The sequence below is a fragment of the Myxine glutinosa genome, chromosome 9, assembly GCF_964187855.1.
Source record: "Myxine glutinosa chromosome 9, kmMyxGlut1.1, whole genome shotgun sequence".
Lineage (NCBI taxonomy): Eukaryota > Metazoa > Chordata > Myxini > Myxiniformes > Myxinidae > Myxine > Myxine glutinosa.
In genome coordinates, this window is record NC_136269.1 from 101356879 (window position 1) to 101380548 (window position 23670).

Below are 23670 nucleotides of genomic sequence, written 5' to 3' on the forward strand. Positions count from 1 at the left end.
AGCGCTATATAAAATAAATGCATTATCATTATTATTATTATTATTAAGACCAACCTCGTTCCCCGGGCCCACACGGGCCCTGATTATCTTCAACAAAAATCGTCACCAATTACCGGAACCAATGAGATTCGAGCATTTGAAAAAATATTTCAAAAACGCTTTTTACCACATTTCGGACGCTGAAAACGGCGTCAAATATTCTAAAATTGACGAAGAATTGTTTTTTAGAAATCTCGTGGCCGTAGGGCATAGTTTTTCACGGCCGGAAATATCCGAAGTTGAGACGGAATTCACCGAATTAATCAAGAAGGAAATTTTATAAATTTTAATCTCATCCAGAATGCAAATGGTGTCATTTTGAACTAGGTACGGTACCTACGACACCTACCTACTACCAACTACCTAACCTACTGATGCCATAGTGATGGGTAAAATAGTGGCAAGAGGCTTTGGCTTCGCTCGCTCATTGCGGCTTTACAGTCGGCTACTCGTAATTATCATTTAAAAAATTCTACGAGCCGCTCATATTCTGAAAATTTCGTGTTCATCGGACTAACAGGTGCAGAGGATTTTTTTTTTTCATCCTGATCAGATCAAGCGTTGTACTTTTTTAATTATGACGTCATAATGAAGGCACCAATGACATCATCATCAACATATCTTATTCCCCATGGGTGTACTTGAGAATGGGCCATTTTCCATTTTTCCATTGAGCGGTTTGGGAGATAGATGTGTAATGTTTTTCCAATATGGCGTACGTTCCACGTGATCTACGACGTCATAATTATGAATAAAAAAATTCTACAGGCGGAGGCCCTCCTATGGTAAAATTTCGTGCCAATCAACCAACGGTTGTCGAGAAAATGAATTTTTAAAATGCAGACACGTATGCACACACGTATGGTGCTGTGCACACACAACTCGTTTGCCAAAAAGGTAGGCCACAACGCGTGGTACAAACGAAAGCACTTTATTATAAGCTCGCACATCAGCACTGGGCGGGCTCGACATTCGAGCCCGCATATATGTCCCGAGGCCACGCCTTGCCCCCGGGCATGGCCGATCGGCCGAAAGGCGGGGCATGTATCTCAGTTCCACGCCCGGACGCTCGCGCCACCCACTGGTGTGCAGAATTATTGATCATTGTGTCGGCCACACGCGCCCCCCCAGAATTCCCACGCACCTGAAGGGTGAGCTTGCGGGGAAGCCGGATGACCCGGCCGAAACGCTCTCTGGCGATGCGTGCAGGGCTGGGGGGTAGCGGGGCTGGGGGGTGCCGGGGGTCTGACCGCCGGGGGGCGGCCTCGACGCGGAGGCAGAGCTGCTTGCGGGGGGTGGTCCAGATCGAGGTGGGCCGGCTTGAGGCGGTCCACGGAGATACGATCCGGAGCACCGCCGATGTCCACTGTGAAATGTTTGTCCCCGGTCTCCAGCACACGGAAGGGCCCGTCGTACGGGGGCCGCAGCGGTGCCCGGTGAGCGTCGTGCCGGACGAAAACGTACTCCGCCGTGCGAAGCTCCGGGGCGACGTGGGAGGACGGGCAACCGTGGTTTGCCGTCGGCACCGGGGCGAACCTCCTAGCGGTCTCCTGCATGGTGGAGCGCTGTTGCGCCGCGGACCAAGGAGCCGTGGAGTCGGGGATAAATTCGCCCGGCACCCGCAGCGGTTGTCCGAAGACCAGCTCCTCCGAGGACGCGCGCAGGTCGTCCTTGGGCGCCGTCCTGAGGCCCAGCAGGACCCAGGGGAGCCTGTCGGCCCAGCTGCCGTCGCGGAGACTGGCCCGGAGCGCGGCCTTCATTGAGTGATGAAAGCGCTCGCACAGGCCGTTGGCCTGGGGGTGGTAGGCCGTGGTGCGGTGCAGTTTGATGCCGAGCCCCTGCGCCACCGCTCCCCAGAGCTCCGAGGTGAACTGGGGGCCGCGGTCGGACGAGATGTCCAAGGGGGCACCGAACCGGGCAACCCACGTGGCGATGAAGGCTTGCGCGACGTCAGCCGCAGCCGTCGCCGCCAATGGCACGGCCTCCGGCCACCGGGTGGTGCGGTCCACCATGGTGAGGAGGTGGGTGAACCCCCGCGAGGGGGGCAGAGGTCCCACCAAGTCGACGTGGACATGGTCGAACTGACGCTCGGGCACCGTAAATGGGGCCAACGGGGCCTGGGTGTGGCGTTGGACCTTTGCGCGCTGGCACGCGAGGCACGTCCTGGCCCAATCGCGGACGTTCTTCCTGAGGCCATGCCAGACGAACTTCGCCACGACGAGCTTCTGGGAGGCCTTCGTGCCCAGGTGGGACAGGCCGTGGATGGCTTCGAAAACCGGGCGCTGCCAGCCAGCGGGCACAATGGGGCGAGGCCGGCCGAGGGAGACGTCGCACAAGAGGGCCGTGCCCGCGACGTCGAACGGCACCTCAGTGACACAGAAGCCCGTGACGGCGGTCCGCAAGGCCTGGACGTCGGGGTCGGCGGTCTAGTCCTCCGCCATCCGGGCATAGTCAATCCTGAGGTGGACCGCGTGTGCGACGGACCGGGAAAGGCAATCTGCCACCGGGTTGTCTTTACCCGCGACGTGACGGATGTCCGTCGTGTACTCGGACACGGCAGAGAGGTGACGTTGCTGCCGGGCCGACCATGGCTCGGCGACCTTGGCCATCGCGAACACAAGGGGCTTGTGATCGACGAAAGCCGTGAATGGGCGGCCCTCGAACAGATGGCGGAAGTGTCGGACCGCCAGGTGGAGCCCGAGCAGCTCGCGGTCGAAGGTGCTGTAGCGGCGTTCGTGCGGGCGAAGCTGCCGGCTAAAAAACGCCAGCGGCTGCCAAGCACCACTCACCCACTGCTCATGCACCGCGCCAACCGCGTAGTCCGACGCGTCAGTGGTGAGGGCGAGCGGTGCATCGGGCGCCGGGTGCGCCAGCATGGTGGCGTTGGCCAGGGCCAGCTTTGCGCCCGCAAACGCCGCGGCCATCGGCTCCGTCCAGGCGATGTCACCTTTGCCCGGCTTGCCCTGGAGGGCCTCGTGCAGGGGGCGGAGGAGCTGGGCGATGTGGGGCACGAAGCGGTGATAAAAATTCACCATGCCCAGGAATTCCTGGAGCCCCTTGATCGTGCGGGGGCGCGGGAAACTCCTGACCGCCTCCACCTTGGCCGGCAAAGGGATGGCCCCGTGCCTGGTGATGTGGTGCCCCAAGAAGTCGATGGCGGTGACGCCGAAACGGCACTTCGCGGGGTTGATTATCAGGCCGTGCTGGCCCAGGCGTTCGAAGAGCGTGCGGAGGTGGAGCAGGTGCTCCTCCCTGGACGCGCTCGCGACTAGGATGTCGTCTAGGTCGACGTAGATGAAAGGTAAGTCGTGCAAGACGCTATCCATGAGCCGCTGGAACGCCTGGGCCGCATTTTCCAACCCAAAAGGCATCCGCAGGAACTCAAAGAGGCCGAAAGGGGTGATGACGGCCGTCTTTGGTACATCGTCCGGTCGTACGGGTACCTAGTGGTAGCCCCAGATGAGGTCCACCTTGGAGAAAACGGTCGTGTTTGTCAACCGGGCGGAAAAGTCTTGAATATGCGGGACCGGGTAGCGGTCGGCGGTGGTGGTATCGTTGAGCCGGCGGTAGTCACCGCACGGCCACCATCCGCCGAAGGGCTTGGGCACAATGTGCAGAGGAGAGGCCCATGCGCTGTTGGAGCGCCGTACGATGCCCAGCCGCTCCAGCGTGGCAAACTCCGCTTTCGCCACGGCGAGCTTCGTGGGGTCAAGGCGGCGCGCCCGGGCATAGACCGGTGGGCCGACGGTGGGGATATGGTGCTCCACCCCGTGTTTGACGGCCACCGCTGAAAAGGTGGGCCGCGTGAGTGTTTTTGACGAGGAGTGAGGAGTGAGAAACTGACGAGGAGGCGGGTAAACTCGTCCGCTGCCGGAAGTGTACAGACTAACCTCGCCGGGACGGAACCACCCAGCAAACCGCTTGGCAAGCCGCTCGGTGAGCCGCTCAGCAAACAAGCAAGCGAGCTGAAGGTTTCGGGCCTGGACGAGACGTCGACGCTTAACGTCCACCAACAGCCCATGCGCACAAAGGAAGTCCGCACCGAGCAGGGCCATTGGCACGCTGGCGGTGACGAACGACCATTGGAAGCGCTGCCCTCCGAACCGCAGTGAGAGGCTCATGGCCGCAAGTGAGCGCCGGCCCGGTCGTTTCCCGACCTGTCAAAAGAACACGGCGTGTGGCACGTTCTAGCCTTGCGGCCGAACCTGGCATGATAGTAGCACCAGGTTTGCGGCGGTGGCGGCCACGTCGGCCGTGCCGGCGGCGGTGGTGGTGGCAGCAGCGGTAGTGGGCGGGGCGTAGCAGCAGCCACGAGGGAAGCAGGGGTTGCTGTAGCCTCCGCACCAGGATCCACTACGGCAGCACCGTACACCGACCGCGTGTCGCAGGCCGCGAAAAATTTGTCGGCCTCTCTGGCCAGGGCGCGGGGTTCCGTTATTTTTGAACCGGCCAGCGCGAGGCGCACCTGTACAGGTAGCTGGTGGAGGAAAAGTGCTCGGAACAGGAAATCCGGGCGCTGGTCGCCAAGAATGGACAGCATAAAATCCATCCGAACGGACGGTCGTGTGTCACCGAGGGCGGGAAGGTCCAGGAGGCGGTCGGCGCGTTCGACCTCTGTGAGCCCGAACGTGGCGAGGAGGAGATGTTTGAGTGCCGCGTACTTGTGGTCGCCCGGCGGGCGCCGAAGGATGGACACGACGCGGGCGGCAGTGCCGGGCCCGAGGGCGGCGACCACGTGGTAGTACATGGTTTCGTCCGCCGTGATGCCCCGGAGTTGGAATTGAGCTTCGGCCTGCACAAACCAAACGTCGGCTTGCGCTTCCCAGAACTCCGGGAGTTTGACGGCGACGGCGTTGGTAGCCATGGCGCGTTTGGAGGTCAGCGACGGCTGAACCAGTCGGGGTCACCAGTGTGGTGCTGTGCACACACAACTCGTTTGCCAAAAAGGTAGGCCACAACGCGTGGTACAAACGAAAGCACTTTATTATAAGCTCGCACATCAGCACTGGGCGGCTCGACCTTTGAGCCCGCATATATGTCCCGAGGCCACGCCTTGCCCCCGGGCGTGGCCGATCGGCCGAAAGGCGGGGCATGTATCTCGGTTCCACGCCCGGACGCTCGCGCCACCCACTGGTGCGCGGAATTATTGATCATTGTGCCCGCCACACACGTATGCACCCGAATGCTGAACCCTGTTTTCGAGAGCGCAGGGTAACAATCACATTGACAGGAATTACGAAACACTTTTTACATCAGCAATGAACAGGTCTTCATCAATGATCTCTTTGACTCTCTTGAAAATCCTCTGTATCTCTTTGCTGATGACTCTACTCTCTGTCGCTCCATTCTTCATCCCTCAGATCGGCAGTCTGCAGCCTCCTCACTCTCTGCAGACCTGGACAAAATCACAGACTGGGCAAACAAGTGGAACATGTCTTTCAATCCTGACAAATCTCACACTCTTACGATGTCTCTCCGAAAAGACCGACTGGACAACCCTCCCATCCACTTTCTGAATAATCCTCTCCAAGAAGTTCTGTCACTCAAGCTTTTGGGTCTCACTATCTGCCATGATCTTTCCTGGGAAAACCACATTTCAAATCTGGCCTCCAAAGCCAGTCGCCGACTGGGCATCCTCCGTCGTGCGAAGTCCTTCCTTGGCACACCTGAGCTCCTCACCACATACAAGGCTTTCATCCGCAGCTCAATGGAATACTGCTCTCCCCTCTGGTCTGGTGCTCCTGCCTCACACCTAGCTCGTCTTCACGCTGTTGAAACCAAAGCATTCAGAATCATTGGAATCTCCCGCGATGAAGCTAACTCCAAGGGCCTTTCACTCACTCACCGCAGGCAGGTTGGTGGTCTTTCCGTCTTCTACCGACTCCTCTCTGGCCTTGCCCCCCCAGCTCTCTCTGGGCTCTGTCCCGCAAATATTCCTACAGGTCGCACAAGATCTGCCTGCAACCCTCTTATGGTCAAACTGCCAAAATCAAGACTCTCTGCTCACCTTCACTCCTTCATTCCTCTTTTCTCCCGCCTCTGGAACAAACTCCCTCACTCTCTTCAATCCCACTCCACCCTCCAGGTCTTTAAAACAGCTGTTCACCACCATCTCTTATCTTCCCCCATCCAAAACCTTGATCTTTTCTACCCCCGCTAGTTTCACCCCAATTCCACTTTTTTGAAATACCAACTTCTGTCCTGGAGGTCCTTGGTGTCCTTGTGTTTTATACTTCTCCCTCCCCCCCCCCCCCCCCTTCCCACGCCTCCCAAGCCCTCTCCCTTCCACACATCTCCCTGCTCTCAAATGTTGTGTTTGTGTGCTTCCCCTTCTCTCCCCATCTTGTTTTCCACTCCCTCTTTTTATATACAGTATTTTGTTTGTCTGGTTGATTTGTTTGTGAAGTAAATGTTAGCTCTTTCACGAGCCTCGATTCAGTATACAAAAAAATATAAAAAATGAACAGGCTATTAACGGGTTCGTATTGGAAGTTGATTGATAAGGCAAATCGTCAACAGAAGTATGTTTTATGAAAAAGGCGTGGGTATGCTGGATGGGGCGGTATTGTGACAAGAAGAGGCGTGGCAATGCAGGAAGGGGTGGTATTTTGAGAGGAAGAGGCGTGGCAATGCATGAAGGGGTGGTACTTCGAGAGGAAGAAGCGTGGCAATGCATGAAAGGGCGGTATTTTGAGGAAGAGGCGTGGCAATGCAGGAAGGGGCGGTATTTGAGAGGGAGAGGAGTGGCAATGCAGGAAGGGGCGGTATTTTGATGGGAAGAGGCGTGGCAATGCAGGAAGGGGCGGTATTTTGAGAGGAAGAGGCGTGGCAATGCATGAAGGGGTGGTATTTCGAGAGGAAGAAGCATGGCAATGCAGGGAGGAGCGGGAGCGGTACTTTGAGGAAGAGGCGTGGTAATGCAGGAAGGGGCGGTATTTTGAGGAAGAGGCGTGGCAATGCAGGAAGGGGCGGTATTTTGATTTTGATGGGAAGAGGCGTGGTAATGCAGGGAGGAGCGGTATTTTGAGGAAGAGGCGTGGTAATGCAGTAAGGGGCGGTATTTTGAGGAACAGGCGTGGCAATGCAGGAAGGGGCGGTATTTTGATGGGAAGAGGCGTGGCAATATTTGATCCTATGATTTTCGAGATTTGTCATTCCTTCCTGGTTCCTGCTTTCAGTCTGTGTGCAGGTAAGTCAGAAGGTAGCGGCGTGTCTTTTTTCGTTTATTCGACATTGCCTTTCTTAACGATCGTTGTCGATTCTTGTGCAATCCATGAATTGAAAAGTATTAAGAATCCGCTTTCGAACCCGTCCAGAATCGCCTGGTACTGGTCGTCGTGTGTCTTGCGGAATAAGCTTCAGGCTTCCATTGCATAATGAAGATGCATCTTGAGCTGTGATTTGCCATCGAGTGTTGATAGATGAACCCGCAAATCATCATTTACCATTCCGCTACTTGTGACGTGTACGATCCAGGGCGCACTGAACTCCCTTTCAAAACGTTCTGTTCCCTCTTCCTGATTTTCTGCAAGCCTGTTGACGTCTCGGCTGCCAGACCTATCTATATAGTACGTACATGAAGTTGTAAATTTCAAATCGTAAACGTTTTTTTTTTTTTTTTTTTGTATACAAGATCGAGGCTCGTGAAAGAGCGAACATTAATCACACAGAAAGACAAACCGACACATAAAACATATAACATCGGGAGCGGTAGACAAGATGGGGAGAGAGGGGGAAGGACACAAACACAACATTTGAGAGCAGGGACCGAGAGACATGGAGACATCGAGAGATCTGTGGGAGGGAGAGGGCTTTGGGGGGGGGGCATGGGAAGGGGGCAGTGGGAGAGGTATAAAACATATGGACACTGCCAGGACTTCCAGGAAAGAAGTTGGAATTTCAAACAAGGTGGATCTGGGGTGAATTAGCGGGGGTAGAAAAGATCAAGGTTTTGGATGGGGGAAGATAAGAGATGGTGGTGAACAGCTGTTTTAAAGACCTGGAGGGAGGAGTGGGATTGAAGGGAGTGAGGGAGTTTGTTCCAGAGGCGGGAGAAAAGAGGAATGAAAGAGTGAAGGTGAGCAGAGAGCCGAGATTTCGGCAGTTTAACCATCAGAGGGTTGCTGGCAGATCTTGTGCGACCTGTAGGAATATTTGGGGGACAGAGCACAGAGAGAGCTGGGGGTGCAAGGCCGGAGAGGAGTCGGTAGAAGACAGAAAGACCACCTACCTGCCTGCGGTGAGTGAGTGAAAGGCCCTCAGAGATAGCGTCATCGCAGGAGATTCCAATAATTCTGAAAGCTTTGGTTTCAACAGCGTGAAGCCGAGCCAGGTGTGAGGCAGGAGCACCGGCCCATAGGGGAGAACAGTTTTGCACATTTGGTTCGTGTGACTGTCCTGTGTGGAGTCGATAAAGGTGATAAATACGACTAAAAGGTAAACATAGGCTGACTCGCCAGTCACGTGGTGTTTTCAGAAAGTGTAAATAAAGAGATACACTTTTAGAAGATACGACAAGAAGGTGTAAACGGCGAACATTTGAATTTAAAAAAATGCTTCTGGTGATTTATTTCTCGCTCTATGTACAGTAGTTGCATATTATGTACAGTAGTTGCATATTATGTACAGTGGCTGCACATTGTGTACAGTAGCTGCATAGTATGTGCAGTGGTTGCATAGTATGTACAGTAGTTTCATAGTATGTACAGTTGTTTCATAGTAGGTGCAGTTGTTTCATAGTATGTACAGTAGTTGCATTTTGTGTGCAGTTGCATGTTATGTACAGTAGTTGCATGTTATGTACAGTAGTTCCATTTTGTGTACAGCTCCATTTTGTATACAGTTGTATGTTGTGTACAGTTGTTGCATGTTGTGTACTGTTGCATGTTGTGTACTGTTGCATGTTGTGTACAGTTGCATGTTATGTACAGTAGTTGCATTTTGTGTACAGTTGCATGTTGTATACAGTAGTTGCATGTTGTGTACAGTTGCATATTGTATACAGTGGTTGCATGTTGTGTACAGTAGCTGCGTTTTGTGTACAGTTGCATGTTATGTAGAGTAGTTGCATTTTGTGTACAGTTTCATATTGTATACAGTAGTTACATGTTGTGTACAGTTGTTGCATGTTGTGTACAGCAGTTGCATTTTGTGTACAGTTGCATATTGTATTTAGTAGTTGCATGTTGTGTACAGTAGTTGCATTTGTTGTACAGTTGCATGTTGTGTACAGTAGTTGCAAATTATGTATGGTAGTTGCCTATTGTATACAGTAGGTGCATGCTGTGTACAGTGGTTGCATGTTGTGTACAGTGTTGCATGTTGTGTACAGTGGTTGCATGTTGTGTGCAGTTGTTGCATGTTGTGTACAGTTGCATATTGTATACAGTAGTTGCATGTTGTGTACAGTAGTTGCATATTATGTACAGTAGTTGCATATTGTATACAGTAGTTGCATGTTGTGTACAGTGGTTGCATGTTGTGTAGATTTGCTAAATTTTGTGTACAGTAGTTGCATTTTGTGTACAGTTGCATGCTATGTACAGTAATTACATATTATGTACAGTTGCATACTATGTACAGCAGTTGCATTTTGTGTACAGTAGTTGCATTTTGTGTACAGTTGCATATTGTATACAGCAGTTGCATGTTGTGTACAGTAGTTGCATTTTGTGGTCAGTTGTTGCATGTTGTGTGCAGTAGTGGTATTTTGTGTACAGTTACATATTGTATACAGTAGTTGCAAGTTGTGTACAGTTGTTGCATATTGTGTACAGTCGTGGTATTTTGTGTACAGGTACATATTGTATACAGTAGTTGCATGTTGTGTACAGTTGTTGCATTTTGTGTGCAGTTGCATATTGTTTTCAGTAGTTGCATATTGTGTACAGTAGTTGCATTTGGTGTACAGTTGCATGTTGTGTACAGTAGTTGCATGTTGTGTACAGTAGTTCCATGCTATGTACAGTTGTTGCAGAGTATGTACAGCTGTTGCATACTATGTACAGTGGTTGCATTTTGTGTACAGTGGTTGCATTTTGTGTACAGTTGCATGTTGTGTACAGTAGTTGCATGTTGTGTACAGTTGTTGCATGTTGTGTACAGTTGTTGCATGTTGTGTTCAGTTGTTGCATGTTGTGTACAGTTGCATGTTGTGTGCAGTAGCTCCATATTATGTACAGTAGTTGCATTTTGTGTATAGTTGCATATTGTATTTAGTCGCTGCATGTTGTGTACAGTAGTTGCATTTGGTGTGCAGTTGCATGTTGTGTACAGTTGCTGCATTGTGCATATTGTATACAGTAGTTGCATGTTGTGTACAGTTGTTGCATATTATGTACAGTAGTTGCATTTTGTGTACAGTTGCATATTGTATACAGTAGTTGCATGTTGTGTACAGTTGTTGCATGTTGTGTACAGCTGTTGCATGTTGTGTACAGCTGTTGCATGTTGTGTACAGTTGTTGCATGTTGTGTACAGTAGTTGCATTTTGTGTACAGTTGCATTTTGTGTACAGTTGTTGCATGTTGTGTACAGTGGTTGCATGTTGTGTGCAGTAGTTGCATGCTATGTACAGCTGTTGCATATTATGTACAGTAGTTGCATTTTGTGTGCAGTTGCATATTGTATGCAGTAGTTGCATTTTGTGTACAGCAGTTGCATGTTGTGTACAGTTGCATGTTGTGTCCAGTTGCATGCTGTGTACAGTTGTTGCATGCTGTGTACAGTTGTTGCATGTTGTGTACAGTTGTTGCATGTTGTGTACAGTTGTTGCATGTTGTGTACAGTTGTTGCATGTTGTGTACAGTTGTTGTATGTTACGTGCAGTTGCATGTTATGTGCAGTTGCATGTTATGTACAGTTGCATGTTATGTACAGTTGCATGTTATGTGCAGTTGCATGTTATGTACAGTTGCATGTTATGTACAGTTGCATGTTATGTACAGTTGCATGTTATGTACAGTTGCATGTTATGTACAGTAGTTGCATGTTGTGTACAGTTGTTGCATGTTGTGTGCAGTTGCATGTTGTGTACAGTCGTTGCATTTTGTGTACAGCTGCATGTTATGTACAGTCGTTGCATATTATGTTCAGTCGTTGCATTTTATGCACAGTTGCATATTGTACACAGTGTAAGGTATCTTGACAAACTACGATCAATTGTAGTACACGTTTATTCACTCTGCCGATACAGGCCCGATTAACTGCCGCGCCATCCGAGCTGGGGCGTAGGGATACAATGTGGTCCCGGTGTAGGGATACAACGGTGAATATTTGCAGCTTCATAGATGACATCCTCCCCTCTAAGTCCAAAATTACCAAGAGCAATACGTGCTAGATTTCAAGAATTGACATTTCAAAAGCAACATTTCCAAAACATGTGAAAATATGTGTGCAAACGATTATGAGAATAATGGAAATACGTGAAAATAGAATATGTGTCAACGTGAAAATAGAACGTGTGTCAACGTGAAAATAGAACGTGTGTCAACGTGAAAATAGAACGTGTGTCAACGTGAAAATAGAACCTGTGTCAACGTGAAAATAGAACATGTGTCAACGTGAAAATAGAACATGTGTCAACGTGAAAATAGAACATGTGTCAACGTGAAAATAGAACATGTGTCAACGTGAAAAAAAAACATCTTCAAAGATTCAACCGGTCGGGTGCTTTTCTCTCACGCATTGAGCGTCACGGTGTACCAGTGGATACAGAGTCCGAGGTGATTCCTTTGGTCTCCACGAAGGGTGTAGCGTTCGCAGAGGTTTTCGGGGCATCCGAGCCGGCTGGAGCGGCCACGATGATCTCCGGCAGTGGCGGGTCGAACCGAACTGTTGTTCTGACTGTGACGAATCTGCAGGCTCTATCGACTCACAGTGACGGTAGGTTATGTGGTCCTGATGTCGACGAATTTCGCGGCCGTCCTGCAGGCGAATCACGCAGGACAGTGGACCTGACTTCTCGACGATGTCCCCCGGTAGCCACGTCGCACCTGCACCAAAATTTCGGGCAAACACTGGATCTCCAATGTTGATACATCGACTGTTGGACGTCTTATCGTGCACCAACTTTTGATTAAGCTGGCTCTGATAAACATTTGATGATATGTCTGGTTTGAGATTGTCAAGTGTCGAGCTCAAGTGTCGTTTCATCAATAACTCAGATGGAGCTGCACCGGTTGTTGATTGTGGCGTGATGCGGTATTTGAACAGGAGACGAGAAAGCTTTGTTTCCAGGGTTCCCTCCTGAAGTTTCTGCAATCCGGATTTGATGATTCCCACGGATCGTTCGGCAAAGCCATTTGAAGCCTGGTAATGTGGGCTGACAAACTTATGTTTGATGCCGTTCCGACGTGTGAACTCGGCAAACTCGGACCTGGAAAAACACGAACCGTTATCACTCACGATCATCCTGGGCAGACCATGAGTGGCGAAACAGCGTCTGAGTCTTTCGATGACAATGGCTGACGTAGTACCACGCGTCACATAGGCATCAATCCATTTTGTGTGCGCGTCTGTAATTATTGGAATCGTGCTGCCGTTAATAGGCCCGGCATAATCGAGATGTAGGCAATGCCACGGTTCGCTGGGCCATTCCCAGGGATGCAGTGGCGCTTTCGCAGGTGTATTCCGGGTGCTCTGGCAGGGGTAACAATGTTGAACATGATGTTCGATATCAGCATCAAGATTCGGCCACCACACATAGTTTCTAGCGAGTGACTTCATCTTCACAATCCCGGGGTGACGATCATGGATTTCATCCATGACCCTGGAACGCAGATTTTTTGGGATCACGACATGACATCCCCAGAGTAGGCAACCATTTTCCACGCTGAGTTCGTTTTTACGTGCTTTAAAAGCTGCAAAATCTGGGTCACCCTCAGGTCGCAAATGCCATCGAAGCTGTACAGCCTGGACAGTTCTGGACAGAACGGGATCTCGTCGAGTATGAGTGCGGATCTGGCCGGAATCGACAGCACAATCCCTCCAGATGATCCATCAGTGCGATAATGGATCCTGGTGTAGGCGAATCATCAACGGATTTTGGAAGGGGTAACCGACTCATGGCATCTGCATTTGTGATAGACGAACCGGGCTTATAACATATGGTGTAGTCATAAGCAGCGAGAAACAGGGACCAGCGGATGATCCTGGGCGGTAGTGTGTCAGATGTCGCCTTAGTTGGACCAAACAGACTGATCAGCGGCTTGTGATCAGTGTGAATCGTGAAATGATGTCCAAGAAGATACTGGCGAAATTTGCTGATGCCGAAAACGATTCCCAATCCTTCCTTGTCAAGTTGGGAATAGTTCTTCTCTGCCGGGGACAACGTTCTGGATGCAAATGCAACCGGTCTTTCCGTACCATCAGGCATCACGTGTGATAATACACTCCCCACTCCATACCGACAGGCATCGCATGTCAGCACAAGATCCTTCTCTGGATCAAAATGAACGAGAACATTGGACGATTTGAGCAGATCCTTAGAGGTCTGGAATGCTGATTGTTCAGTAGACCCCCAGCTCCAGGAGACTCCTTTCCTCAAAAGCCGATAAAGGGGGCCCAAAACGTCGGTCACATTCGGGATGTAACGACCATAGAACTGAAGCAAACCGAGGTATGACTTCAATTCGGTCATGTCTCTTGGAGCAGGAGCATCCTTGATAGCTCGGACTTTCTCATCTGTCGGGTGTAGACCCTCGGCATCAATCGTATGACCCAGGTACGTGACTGATGGCACCATAAACTTGCACTTGTCTCGACGCAAACGTAGGCCGGAGTCCGAAATCTTCTTCAGAACTCTATCCAGGTTTTGTAGATGTTCCGCGTCCGTACGACCAGTAACCAGAATATCATCCTGGTAACAAACGACGTTGCGTTCGGCGGCAAACAAACTGTCCATGACACGCTGATAAATTCCAGGTGCAGATTTCACTCCAAAACTGAGTCGGTGGTACCTGTACAACCCACGATGCGTGTTGATGGTAAGATACTGTTTCGAATTCTCGTCCAAGCGGAGCTGTAGATAGGCGGATTTGAGATCGAGTTTCGTAAAAGTCTTGCCTCCCGTGAGACGAGCATAGAGGTCTTCGATCCTCGGCATTGGATATTTATCCAATGAAGAACACTTGTTCACGGTCATTTTATAATCTCCACGTATGCGGATGGACTGGTCCGATTTTATGACCGGAACGATGGGCGCCGCCCATTCAGCATACTGGATTTGCTCGATGATGCCCACATTTTCAAGATGATCCAGTTCCTTGTCAATCCGCTCCCGCAAGGCGAAAGGGACTGGGCGAGCTCTGCAAAATATAGGATTGGCATCCCGGTCAACACTGAGTTTGGCCGTATGTCCTTTCAAGGTTCCATGCTCATCCTTGAAGACATCCGGTACGTATCCAGCACATTTTTGAGTGTGTATGCTGCGGTAGGAGAAACGTTGGCTGCCCGGAGTTGATGAATGCTTTTCCACTTTAGTCGAATTATGCTCAACCAGTTCCTGCCGAGTAAGGAAGGGCCCTTTCCAGGAATGACGATCAGGGGTAGGTGAAACTCACGGTTATCGTAGCCCACCGTGACGTCACATGTACCGCAGGGAACAATCTTCTCACCTGTATAGGTGGAGAGTCCATAGGTAGTAGGTTTCAGATGGGGTCGGTCAGCATCACTCCACAGGTTTGTGAAAACAGCATGGCTGATGAGCGAGACGGCCACACCAGTGTCAACCTCCATTTGCAATGGTCGATTGTTGATGACAACAGTGGCAAGAAGAGGGTCCCGCTTATGGTGAGAATCAATATGAAACAGGTCACACGATTCTGAGTTGTCGGAAACAGAGCTCACCTGGTCAAACTCAAGTTCCTCCGAACCGATAAACTGATGAATCTTCTTGTCAGCAGCTCTCCCTTTTCCCGATTTGCGAGTGATGCAAGCTGGAGCAATATGGCCAGTTTTCGGACAGAAATGGCAGGTTGCATCTCTGAACCGCCACGTCTCCAGAGGGGGCTTTCCGTTGCACCAAAAACATTTGTTGTGTGTTCGAGTCTGCACTGACTTCTGACGAGGTGCCTTGTTCCAACGTTTTGGCTGATCATGATCCAACCGATTCACAGCAGGGCTGGTACCAGACGAGCGAGTGGCACCGATGCTTGTAGCGTTGCGTTCAGCACTTTCCATGGAAATGGCGGTGTCTCTGGCATTTTGGAACGTCAGTCTTCTCTCAGCAAGCAGGCGTCTACGAGTGCGGTCATCGGACATGCCAACCACCAGCAAATCACGGAGCATGTCGTCAATCGTGTCCCCAAACTCGCACAAATGTGACATTTTTTTGAGGTGTGCAATGAAGTCTGCGATCGACTGACCTTGCTGCTGTCTACACATGTAAAAATTAAATCGACACAGGATGACTGAAGGAGATGGATTACAATGTTCCTTCAAAGCGGCCTTGAGCTCTGCATATGTGAGCTCCTGGATTGTCCGAGGCCGAATCAGGTTTTTAATGAGCGTGAACGTCTCACCCCCGCAAACGGACAGGAAGACGGCCTTCATCCGGGCTTCGGTCGCGATGTCGTTCGCCTCGAAGTAGAAAGACAACCGCTCAGAATACGTGTCAAAATCCCCCTCATGAGGGTCGAATTCATCGATATGGCCGAAAGAAGTCATGGTCTAGATGTTTATCCTCGTCGCCATGTAAGGTATCTTGACAAACTACGATTGATTGTAGCACACGTTTATTGTCCCCCGTCGCACAGCGGAGCGAGTCAGTCCGTCCGTCCGTGCGTGCGTGCGTAAGCGAAGGACAGCATTCGAATTTGGTGTGTGGGTGCAATCCACGTCAAAATCCAAGATGGCCGCCGCCATGTATGTCTGATGCCACGTATGTCTGAACCTTGTGAGCTGAATATCTTGAAAAATAAGCGAAGTACCAACTTCTAATCTGGTGTGTGGGTGTATCTAGGCATAAGGAAGAACGCTATCGAAAATTGGGTCGCCACGTCAAAATCCAAGATGGCCGCCACCATATATATGTCTGAACCTTGTGAGCGAAACATCTCGAAAAATAAGCGAAGTACCAACTTCTAATCTGGTGTGTGGGTGTTTCTCGGCACAAGGAAGAGCGCTGTTTAAAATTGGGTCGCCACGTCAAAATCCAAGATGGCCGCCTCCATGTATGTCTGAACCTTGTGAGCGAAATATCATATCATAGCATGTTTTCTGCGTCTTCCACTTTGTCAACTCACATCACTTCCCCGACGGGGGACCGAGGCGTAACGCTTGTTGACTCTGCCGATACAGACCCGATTCACTGCAATGTCATCCGAGCTGGGGCGTAGGGATACAACGCGGTCACAGTGTAGGGATACAACGGTGAATATTTGCACCTTCATACATGACACATATTATGTACAGTAGTTGCATGTTATGTACAGTAGTTGCATGTTATGTACAGTAGTTGCATGTTATGTACAGTAGTTGCATGTTATGTGCAGTAGTCGCATGGTATGTACAGTAGTTGCATGCTCTGTGCAGTAGTTGCATGCTCTGTGCAGTAGTTGCATGTTATGCGCAGTAGTTGCATGTTATGTGCAGTAGTTGCATGTTATGTGCAGTAGTTACATGTTATGTAAAGTCGTTGCATGTTATGTACAGTCGTTGCATGTTATGTACAGTCGTTGCATGTTATGTACAGTCGTTGCATGTTATGTACAGTCGTTGCATGTTATGTACAGTCGTTGCATGTTATGTACAGTCGTTGCGTGTTATTTGCAGTAGTTGCATGTTGTGTACAGTAGTTGCATTTTGTGTACAGTTGTTGCATGTTGTGTACAGTTGTTGCATGTTGTGTACAGTTGTTGCATGTTGTGTACAGTTGTTGCATGTTGTTTACAGTTGTTGCATGTTGTGTACAGTTGTTGCATTTTGTGTACAGTAGTTGCATTTTGTGTACAGTCGTTGCATGTTGTGTGCAGCCGTTGCCTGTTGTGTAAAGTCGTTGCGTGTTGTGTACAGTCGTTGTATGTTGTGTGCAGTCGTTGTGTGTTATGTACAGTCGTTGCGTGTTATGTACAGTTGTTGCATGTTATGTACAGTAGTTGAAATGTCATGCTATATATAGTTTTTGGCCCCATTGTTCTATGGTGAAGAATCACTTTAAAAATTCTCGTATCTGGATTCGGTTCTTCACCAAAATCGAATCAATTCGTCCTGGTCACACACCCAACTTGTCCACCAAATTTCGTGCACAATTTTTTGAGATATCGCACTATTTATCGTTTTTATCCTGATCACTCAATATTGAAGAATCACTTTAAATTTCTCGGAAGCAAATCTTGATCCGGATCTTCACCAAAATGTAAACTCTTCTTCATTGTCACATACCATTTCTAAAGTCTTTGGTATGACTCAGCCGGGATTCAAATTGCTTTCAACTCTCACCATTGTAAATGATTATCTTATTTGTAGAACTTTGAATGCCCCTTTTTGCACTATAATGTGCTCGTATTGCATCTGTCCTGCAGATTGTACAGTAAATATTGGAATTTGATACATGTCACTTAGCAATGAGGCCCTATTTTGTGTTATGTTTAGATCTAGGAGAACTTGTTTGAGAGGTGGCTGCATGCTTGTACTGTTGCCCTTTTGAAGTGGATGCAGGAGGAGTGCTTTCCTCGCTCGCCATGTTCATTATGTTGCTGGAAATTGCCTCATTATGTCGGCTAACATTTAATGTCTTTGTATGTGACTGTAACAACCAATCAAAACGCTCGTTCCACATGAGGCAAAAGCCTTGACATTTTAGTGAATCACATCTACATTTAAGCTGGCTGTGCAATTTATTTTTGAATTTTGTTTTTCAAAAAATGTTGTCATCTCTCGTTCAAGGTTGAAGGTTGTCATCGTCCCCTTTAAGATTGCACCCTGGCTTTCCCATAACTTGCTGTCCCTCCTTGTAGATATTGCATGCATGGCCTTAAGAAAGTCACATGATTAAGTTCTCACCGTGTCCAATGCAAGCTATCATTGGTACCTTTCGAGGATTAACAAATTCCAAATACCTGTGTTAACCTGCAGGGGGCACTGCATCGGTGGCATTGCCACGCCATTGTAATAACTAATGTAAACCCACAGCTACCTTCTCCTTATTAACGGACAAATTGTAAAAGTGGGACGATTCATAAAATTTCTGATTACTCAAAGTGGAACTCTTAACAGGGCAGCCTGCAGTCTTGTACACTTTGTTTGATGTGGAAGGAATTGCAACAGTCTTGCACAACTGTCTTGAAATGGAGTTAACCCACAAACCTCTTCTGTGTAACCATTTTAATCTTGCAGAACGAATGCTGGCCACATGTCATCCCTTGTGGTCATGTCCATAGTTGTACGTGCAGACATAAGTGAGCAAGGGACAATTTGGGGCACAATGAGGTCATGATTTTGTTTGATCCAGTCAAAAGGCACACACACACACACACACACACACACACACACACACACACACACACACACACACACAGTTACGGTTTTCCACCGCCCTTCCTACCATTAAGCCCCTTGTTCTGAGACTTGAAACGCCCCTTCTGGGCAAACGCAAGGTAGGGTTTCGGGACAAGTCTCGCATGTACCTAAATACCTGTGCCGCCACGGAAGCGGGGAACCAAGCCTCGCACGAGCCACGTGTAATTTGGGTACACCGAGCGGATTGCGTACCACATGGTCCGTGCAGTTACCGTTAATATTGGAACCCAATTAGAGCGGTTCTTTTCGTACCACGCTTAGTCAATGATGGAAGGGACGAGACGGTCGAATAAAGGAATAACAGGTTTATTTACACTTTTTACAATTATTTGGTAGAGAGCAGAGACACAGAACAGAACTTAAGCAGTCTTATATAATTCCCAGACACGGGCCCGATCACACTCACAAAGGGGAAATGCAAGTGGGATGGTGTTCACGTGCTGCCTTGATCGTCCATGAACGGCGTCGCCCGGCGTGGCTCTCCACGGTCACAGCACATCCTGCGATGAAGGCAAGCAGGTGGTGAAAGGGATCCTCGTAGCGCGTCTCTCGAACAAAGGGGCAGATGAGGCAGGAAGGCGGGAGGGAATTTACGCGTCTCCCGGCGGCTTTCCACAGCGCGTTGAGTTACCGGCGCGCTATCACTCACGTAACCCAATAGAGGCTCGGCCTCAAGCTCAACCGAGCGTCCAATTTGGTAAGAGTGCTTATACTTAGTTCATGCGCGTCTTTTCTCTGGTACAACACTCAACTCTCACAGAACTTAGTGCAGCTCCTCCCTTCGCAGAACTCCACGCGCAAGCTCACCTCTCCCCGAACTGCTCATCCCGAGCTCATAACTGACCGAACTGCTCGTGGGGGGCTTCGCGCAACAGGTTTTATTTCCACGCCCTTAGCCCTCTCAAATGTTCCAACCACACCCTGTGACACAGTGCCGCAGCCACTCCCTTCGAGCCCTGATTGGCGGCTCGCGCTTACCGTCAGCTTCTCCGCCGCCCTCATTCGGTCTTGCCTCGATTTGCCAGGCCTGCCTCGTGTTAATTCGCGCCAAAAAGCCAAAGGCAGCCTAAGGCAATGGAGGCGGCATAAGGCAATGGAGGCGGCATAAGGCAATGGAGGCGGCATAAGGCAATGGAGGCGGCATAAGGCAATGGAGGCGGCATAAGGCAATGGAGGCGGCATAAGGCAATGGAGGCGGCATAAGGCAATGGAGGCAGCTTAAGGCAATGGAGGACCTACTCATTATTCTACTCAACGCAAGACTAACACAGGAAAAGGACTATGCTCACACATACTAAGAAATAACAACTATCGTGAGACTGCATGTTGTTGTGTGACTAAACTATGAGGGGGAAATTTAACCTTTATTGTACAAACTCAAAACCGCAACAATATATATATATATATATATATATATATATATATATATATGTGTGTATGTGTATGTATTTTTTTTTCAAATACAGAGTCCAGGCTTGTGGACGAGCTAGTGTACTGGACCAGGATGTAACAGGACAAAAGGAACAGTTGAGAGAGGAGGGAAACACCAAAGGAGGGCTTGGGGGTGGGGGACTTTGAAGTTGGTAGAGAAGATCATTGGTTATGTTGGGGGGGGGGGGGGGTGGTGGTGCTGAAAGTTGCAGGGAGGAATGAGATTGAAGAAAGTGTGAAATTTGGCTCCACAGGTGGGGAAAAGGAGGAATGAATGAGTGGAGGTGAGCATTGACCCTGGATTTAGGTAGTTTCACCAGAAGGGGGATTATGCTGGACTGTGTGCACCCTGCAGAAACTTGAGCAGGGTGGGGGATGAGGGGGAGGGGGGAGACAAAGCACAGAGAGGGCAAAGGGTTCAAGACGGAAAGGAGGTGGTCGAATAAAGAGAGGCCACCGACCTGTATGCGATGACGAAGCTTCAGCATGTGAGATTCCAATGATCTTGAAAAACAAATTTGCACATGGTCTATGTATACTGCGCCTCTGTGTAGACTGCACCTCAGGTCTGTGAATATGAAGATTGTGCCAAATAGATAAATATGCAGTTGTTGGCATGTATCATTTTGTGTTTGATGTGTGCACTGCTTTGTACATTAGATGGCGCAATGTGTGACGAAGGTCGAGCTGAGCTTGTCATGCCGAGGCCTGTTGAACGAGGATGTCGGATCAAAGTCGGACCCTCTCTGTGTCATGCTTGAGGAGAGTGGAGGATCCTGGCATGAGGTACGCCCAAAGGTTCCAGCGAGCCTGTGGTGAATATGTTGGATATGGACTGTTAAATATCATCTTTTTATGACATCTCATCTCGATTCTCGAAGAGATGAACTTGAAGGAGCAGTGCTCCTGCTTGAGACGGACAAAGGGACGGACAAGACACAAACTCGTCCGAGAAGATGTTTAATGTATAATCAACTCGGGAACTCTGAAAGCCCGTTTATCGGGTTCGCATACATATAATCCAAGCCAAAAAGCATACGTCAGAACCAAAGCCACGCCTCTCAGGCGAGGCACGCTTTGGTGGTCATGTGACCGACAGGTGCAAGCAATTATAACCTCGGCGCCGCGGTTTGTCCGCCGGTTACGTCACCGGCTGGGGCAAGGAGATTATGTTGCTGGTCTCGAGCTTTGGGGGACCCATGGGTCGCTACAAACTGATAAAATGGGCCATGATGTCTGGTCGTCCCTCCGTCTGTTAACTTTTTGTCCCCCGTCGCACAGCGGAGCGAAAGGGGGACTTTGGTTTTCCCCTCCGTCCGTGTGTCCGTCCGTCCGTGCGTGCGTGCGGGCGTTCGTGCGTGCGTGCATGCGTAAGCGAAGGACCGCATTCGAATTTGGTGTGTGGGTGCAACCCACGTCAAAATCCAAGATGGCCGCCGCCATGTATGTCTGATGCCATGTATGTCTGAACCTTGTGAGCGGAATATCTTGAAAAATAAGCGAAGTACCAACTTCTAATCTGGTGTGTGGGTGTATCTAGGCACAAAGAAGATCGCTGTTTAAAATTGGGTCGCCACGTCAAAATTCAAGATGGCCGCCGCCATGTATGTTTCAATAGCGTCGTACTTGCCGTCGTCGTCGTACTTGTGGAACCTTGTGAGATGAATATCTTGAAAAATAAGCGAAGTACCAACCTCTAATTTGGTGTGTGGGTGTATCTCGGCATAAGGAAGAACGCTATTGAAAATTGGGTCGCCACGTCAAAATCCAAGATGGCCGCCACCATATATATGTCTGAACCTTGTGAGCGAAATATCTTGAAAAATAAGCGAAGTACCAACTTCTAATCTGGTGTGTGGGTGTATCTCGGCATCAGGAAGAACGCTATTGAAAATTGGGTCGCCACGTCAAAATCCAAGATTGCCGCCGCCATGTACTATCTGAACCTTGTGAGATGAATATCTTGGAAAAATAAGCGAAGTACCAACTTCTAATTTGGTGTGTGGGTGTATCTCGGCATAAGGAAGAACGCTATTGAAAATTGGGTCGCCACGTCAAAATCCAAGATGGCCGCCACCATATATATGTCTGAACCTTGTGAGTGAAATATCTTGAAAAATAAGCGAAGTACCAACTTCTAATCTGGTGTTTGGGTGTGTCTCGGCACAAGGAAGAACGCTATTGAAAATTGGGTGGCCACCGTCAAAATCCAAGATGGCCGCCGCCATGTGTGTCTGAACCTTGTGAGCGGAATATCTTGAAAAATAAGCGAAGTACCAACTTCTAATCTGGTGTGTGGGTGTAGCTAGGCATAAGGAAGAACGCTATTGAAAATTGGGTCGCCATATCAAAATCCAAGATGGCCGCCTCCATGTATGTCTGAACCTTGTGAGCGAAATATCATATCATAGCATGTTTTCTGCGTCTTCCACTTTGTCAACTCACATCACTTCCCCGACGGGGGCCGAGGCGTAACGCTTGTTTGCAATTTTTTCTACTCCGTTATCATCTGGCTGATTGTTCTGAGACTTTACAGATGTATCGCTCGGGCTGACACAATCGCTCGGGCTTTGATTTTTTTCAATTTTGGATCATGGGGGCCCCTGGGGGAAGGGGGGCAGGCTAATCCCCGAACTTCGGATCCCTACTCATCCCTTATTAGTCCCCTACTGGTGTACACCGGAGGGGACTAGAGCTTTGCACGCCGTCCCTCTGTCTGTCAGTCCGTCACGCAAAGAACAGCTTTCCAGACGTTTTTTCCTAAACCCTTAATGCTAATGATTTCAAACTTGGTGCATGGTTTCCTCATGATAAGTTACAGATCAAGTTCGAACATCACGACGTTTCGATCATTTTTGACAAAGTTATGGCACTTTGAACTTTGGTAATTTCCCCAACAGTTTTCTGGACTATAATTTGGAGTGCGGTAAGTCAAAGCTGTTAATATTCCTTGTTTTAACTCCAATTTACATTCTGTTTCCACTTTTAGTGAGAAGTAGGGGTCTGTGCAACCATTCATAAACTTTATTTGGTGCAAATTGGACAATTTTTAGCCGAATTACCTCAGACCGTGAGTTGGTAATTATATAATTCACACAGTGCAATATGTGCAGGCTACTCCATGGAGCGACCTTGCGGGCTCATTTTAACTCCAATTTACATTCTGTTTCCACTTTTAGTGAGAAGTAGTGGTCCGTGCAACCATTCATGAACTTTATTTGGTGCAAATCTGATATTTTTTAGCCGAGTTACCTCAGACCGTGAGTTGGTAATTATATAATTCACACAGTTTTCCGGACGACAGACTGCCGGTAGGGGACATGTATTGCAGAGCAATACTCAGAATGCTTGTTTACCAACCGATTGTTGTGAAACACGATACAGCCCTTCTACTCGATGGTCCACAGAATCGCTCATTCTTAAATTTTTGGATTTCTGATCAGGGGGGCTCCCAGTGGGGTTCCTCCTCTCAAACTCAAGAGATGACTGTCGGCCCACTTGGGGCTATTTATTATTACTGCAATATTAATGAAGTATGATTTCAAATATCGTCCAACTTCTGTTAATATTGTTACTTTTTAATGTGACAATGATTGGCTTACCTGCGTGGTGACATTAACGACGAGAACGGCACTCTGTAGAGCACATACCTCTGCCAGGCTTGAACAGTTTACGTTTTGT

At 49.2% G+C, this 23670-nt stretch overlaps 1 protein-coding gene across 12 annotated transcripts in view; it reads left to right on the plus strand.

Annotated features, from left to right (window-relative positions):
* LOC137435167 (copine-3) overlaps positions 1–23670 on the plus strand; it is a 186612-nt gene that overhangs the window by 107329 nt on the left and 55613 nt on the right. For 5 of the 12 annotated variants that reach the window (XM_078784588.1, XM_078784592.1, XM_068128704.2 and 2 more), the window contains one exon: positions 20650–20775. In XM_078784588.1, the coding sequence (XP_078640714.1) occupies positions 20650–20775 (126 nt within the window). Of the gene's footprint in view, positions 1–7124; positions 7241–7445; positions 7608–20649; positions 20776–23670 lie in introns of those variants that run through there. The other 7 variants (XM_078784590.1, XM_078784594.1, XM_068128706.2 and 4 more) reach the window with 5 other exon arrangements.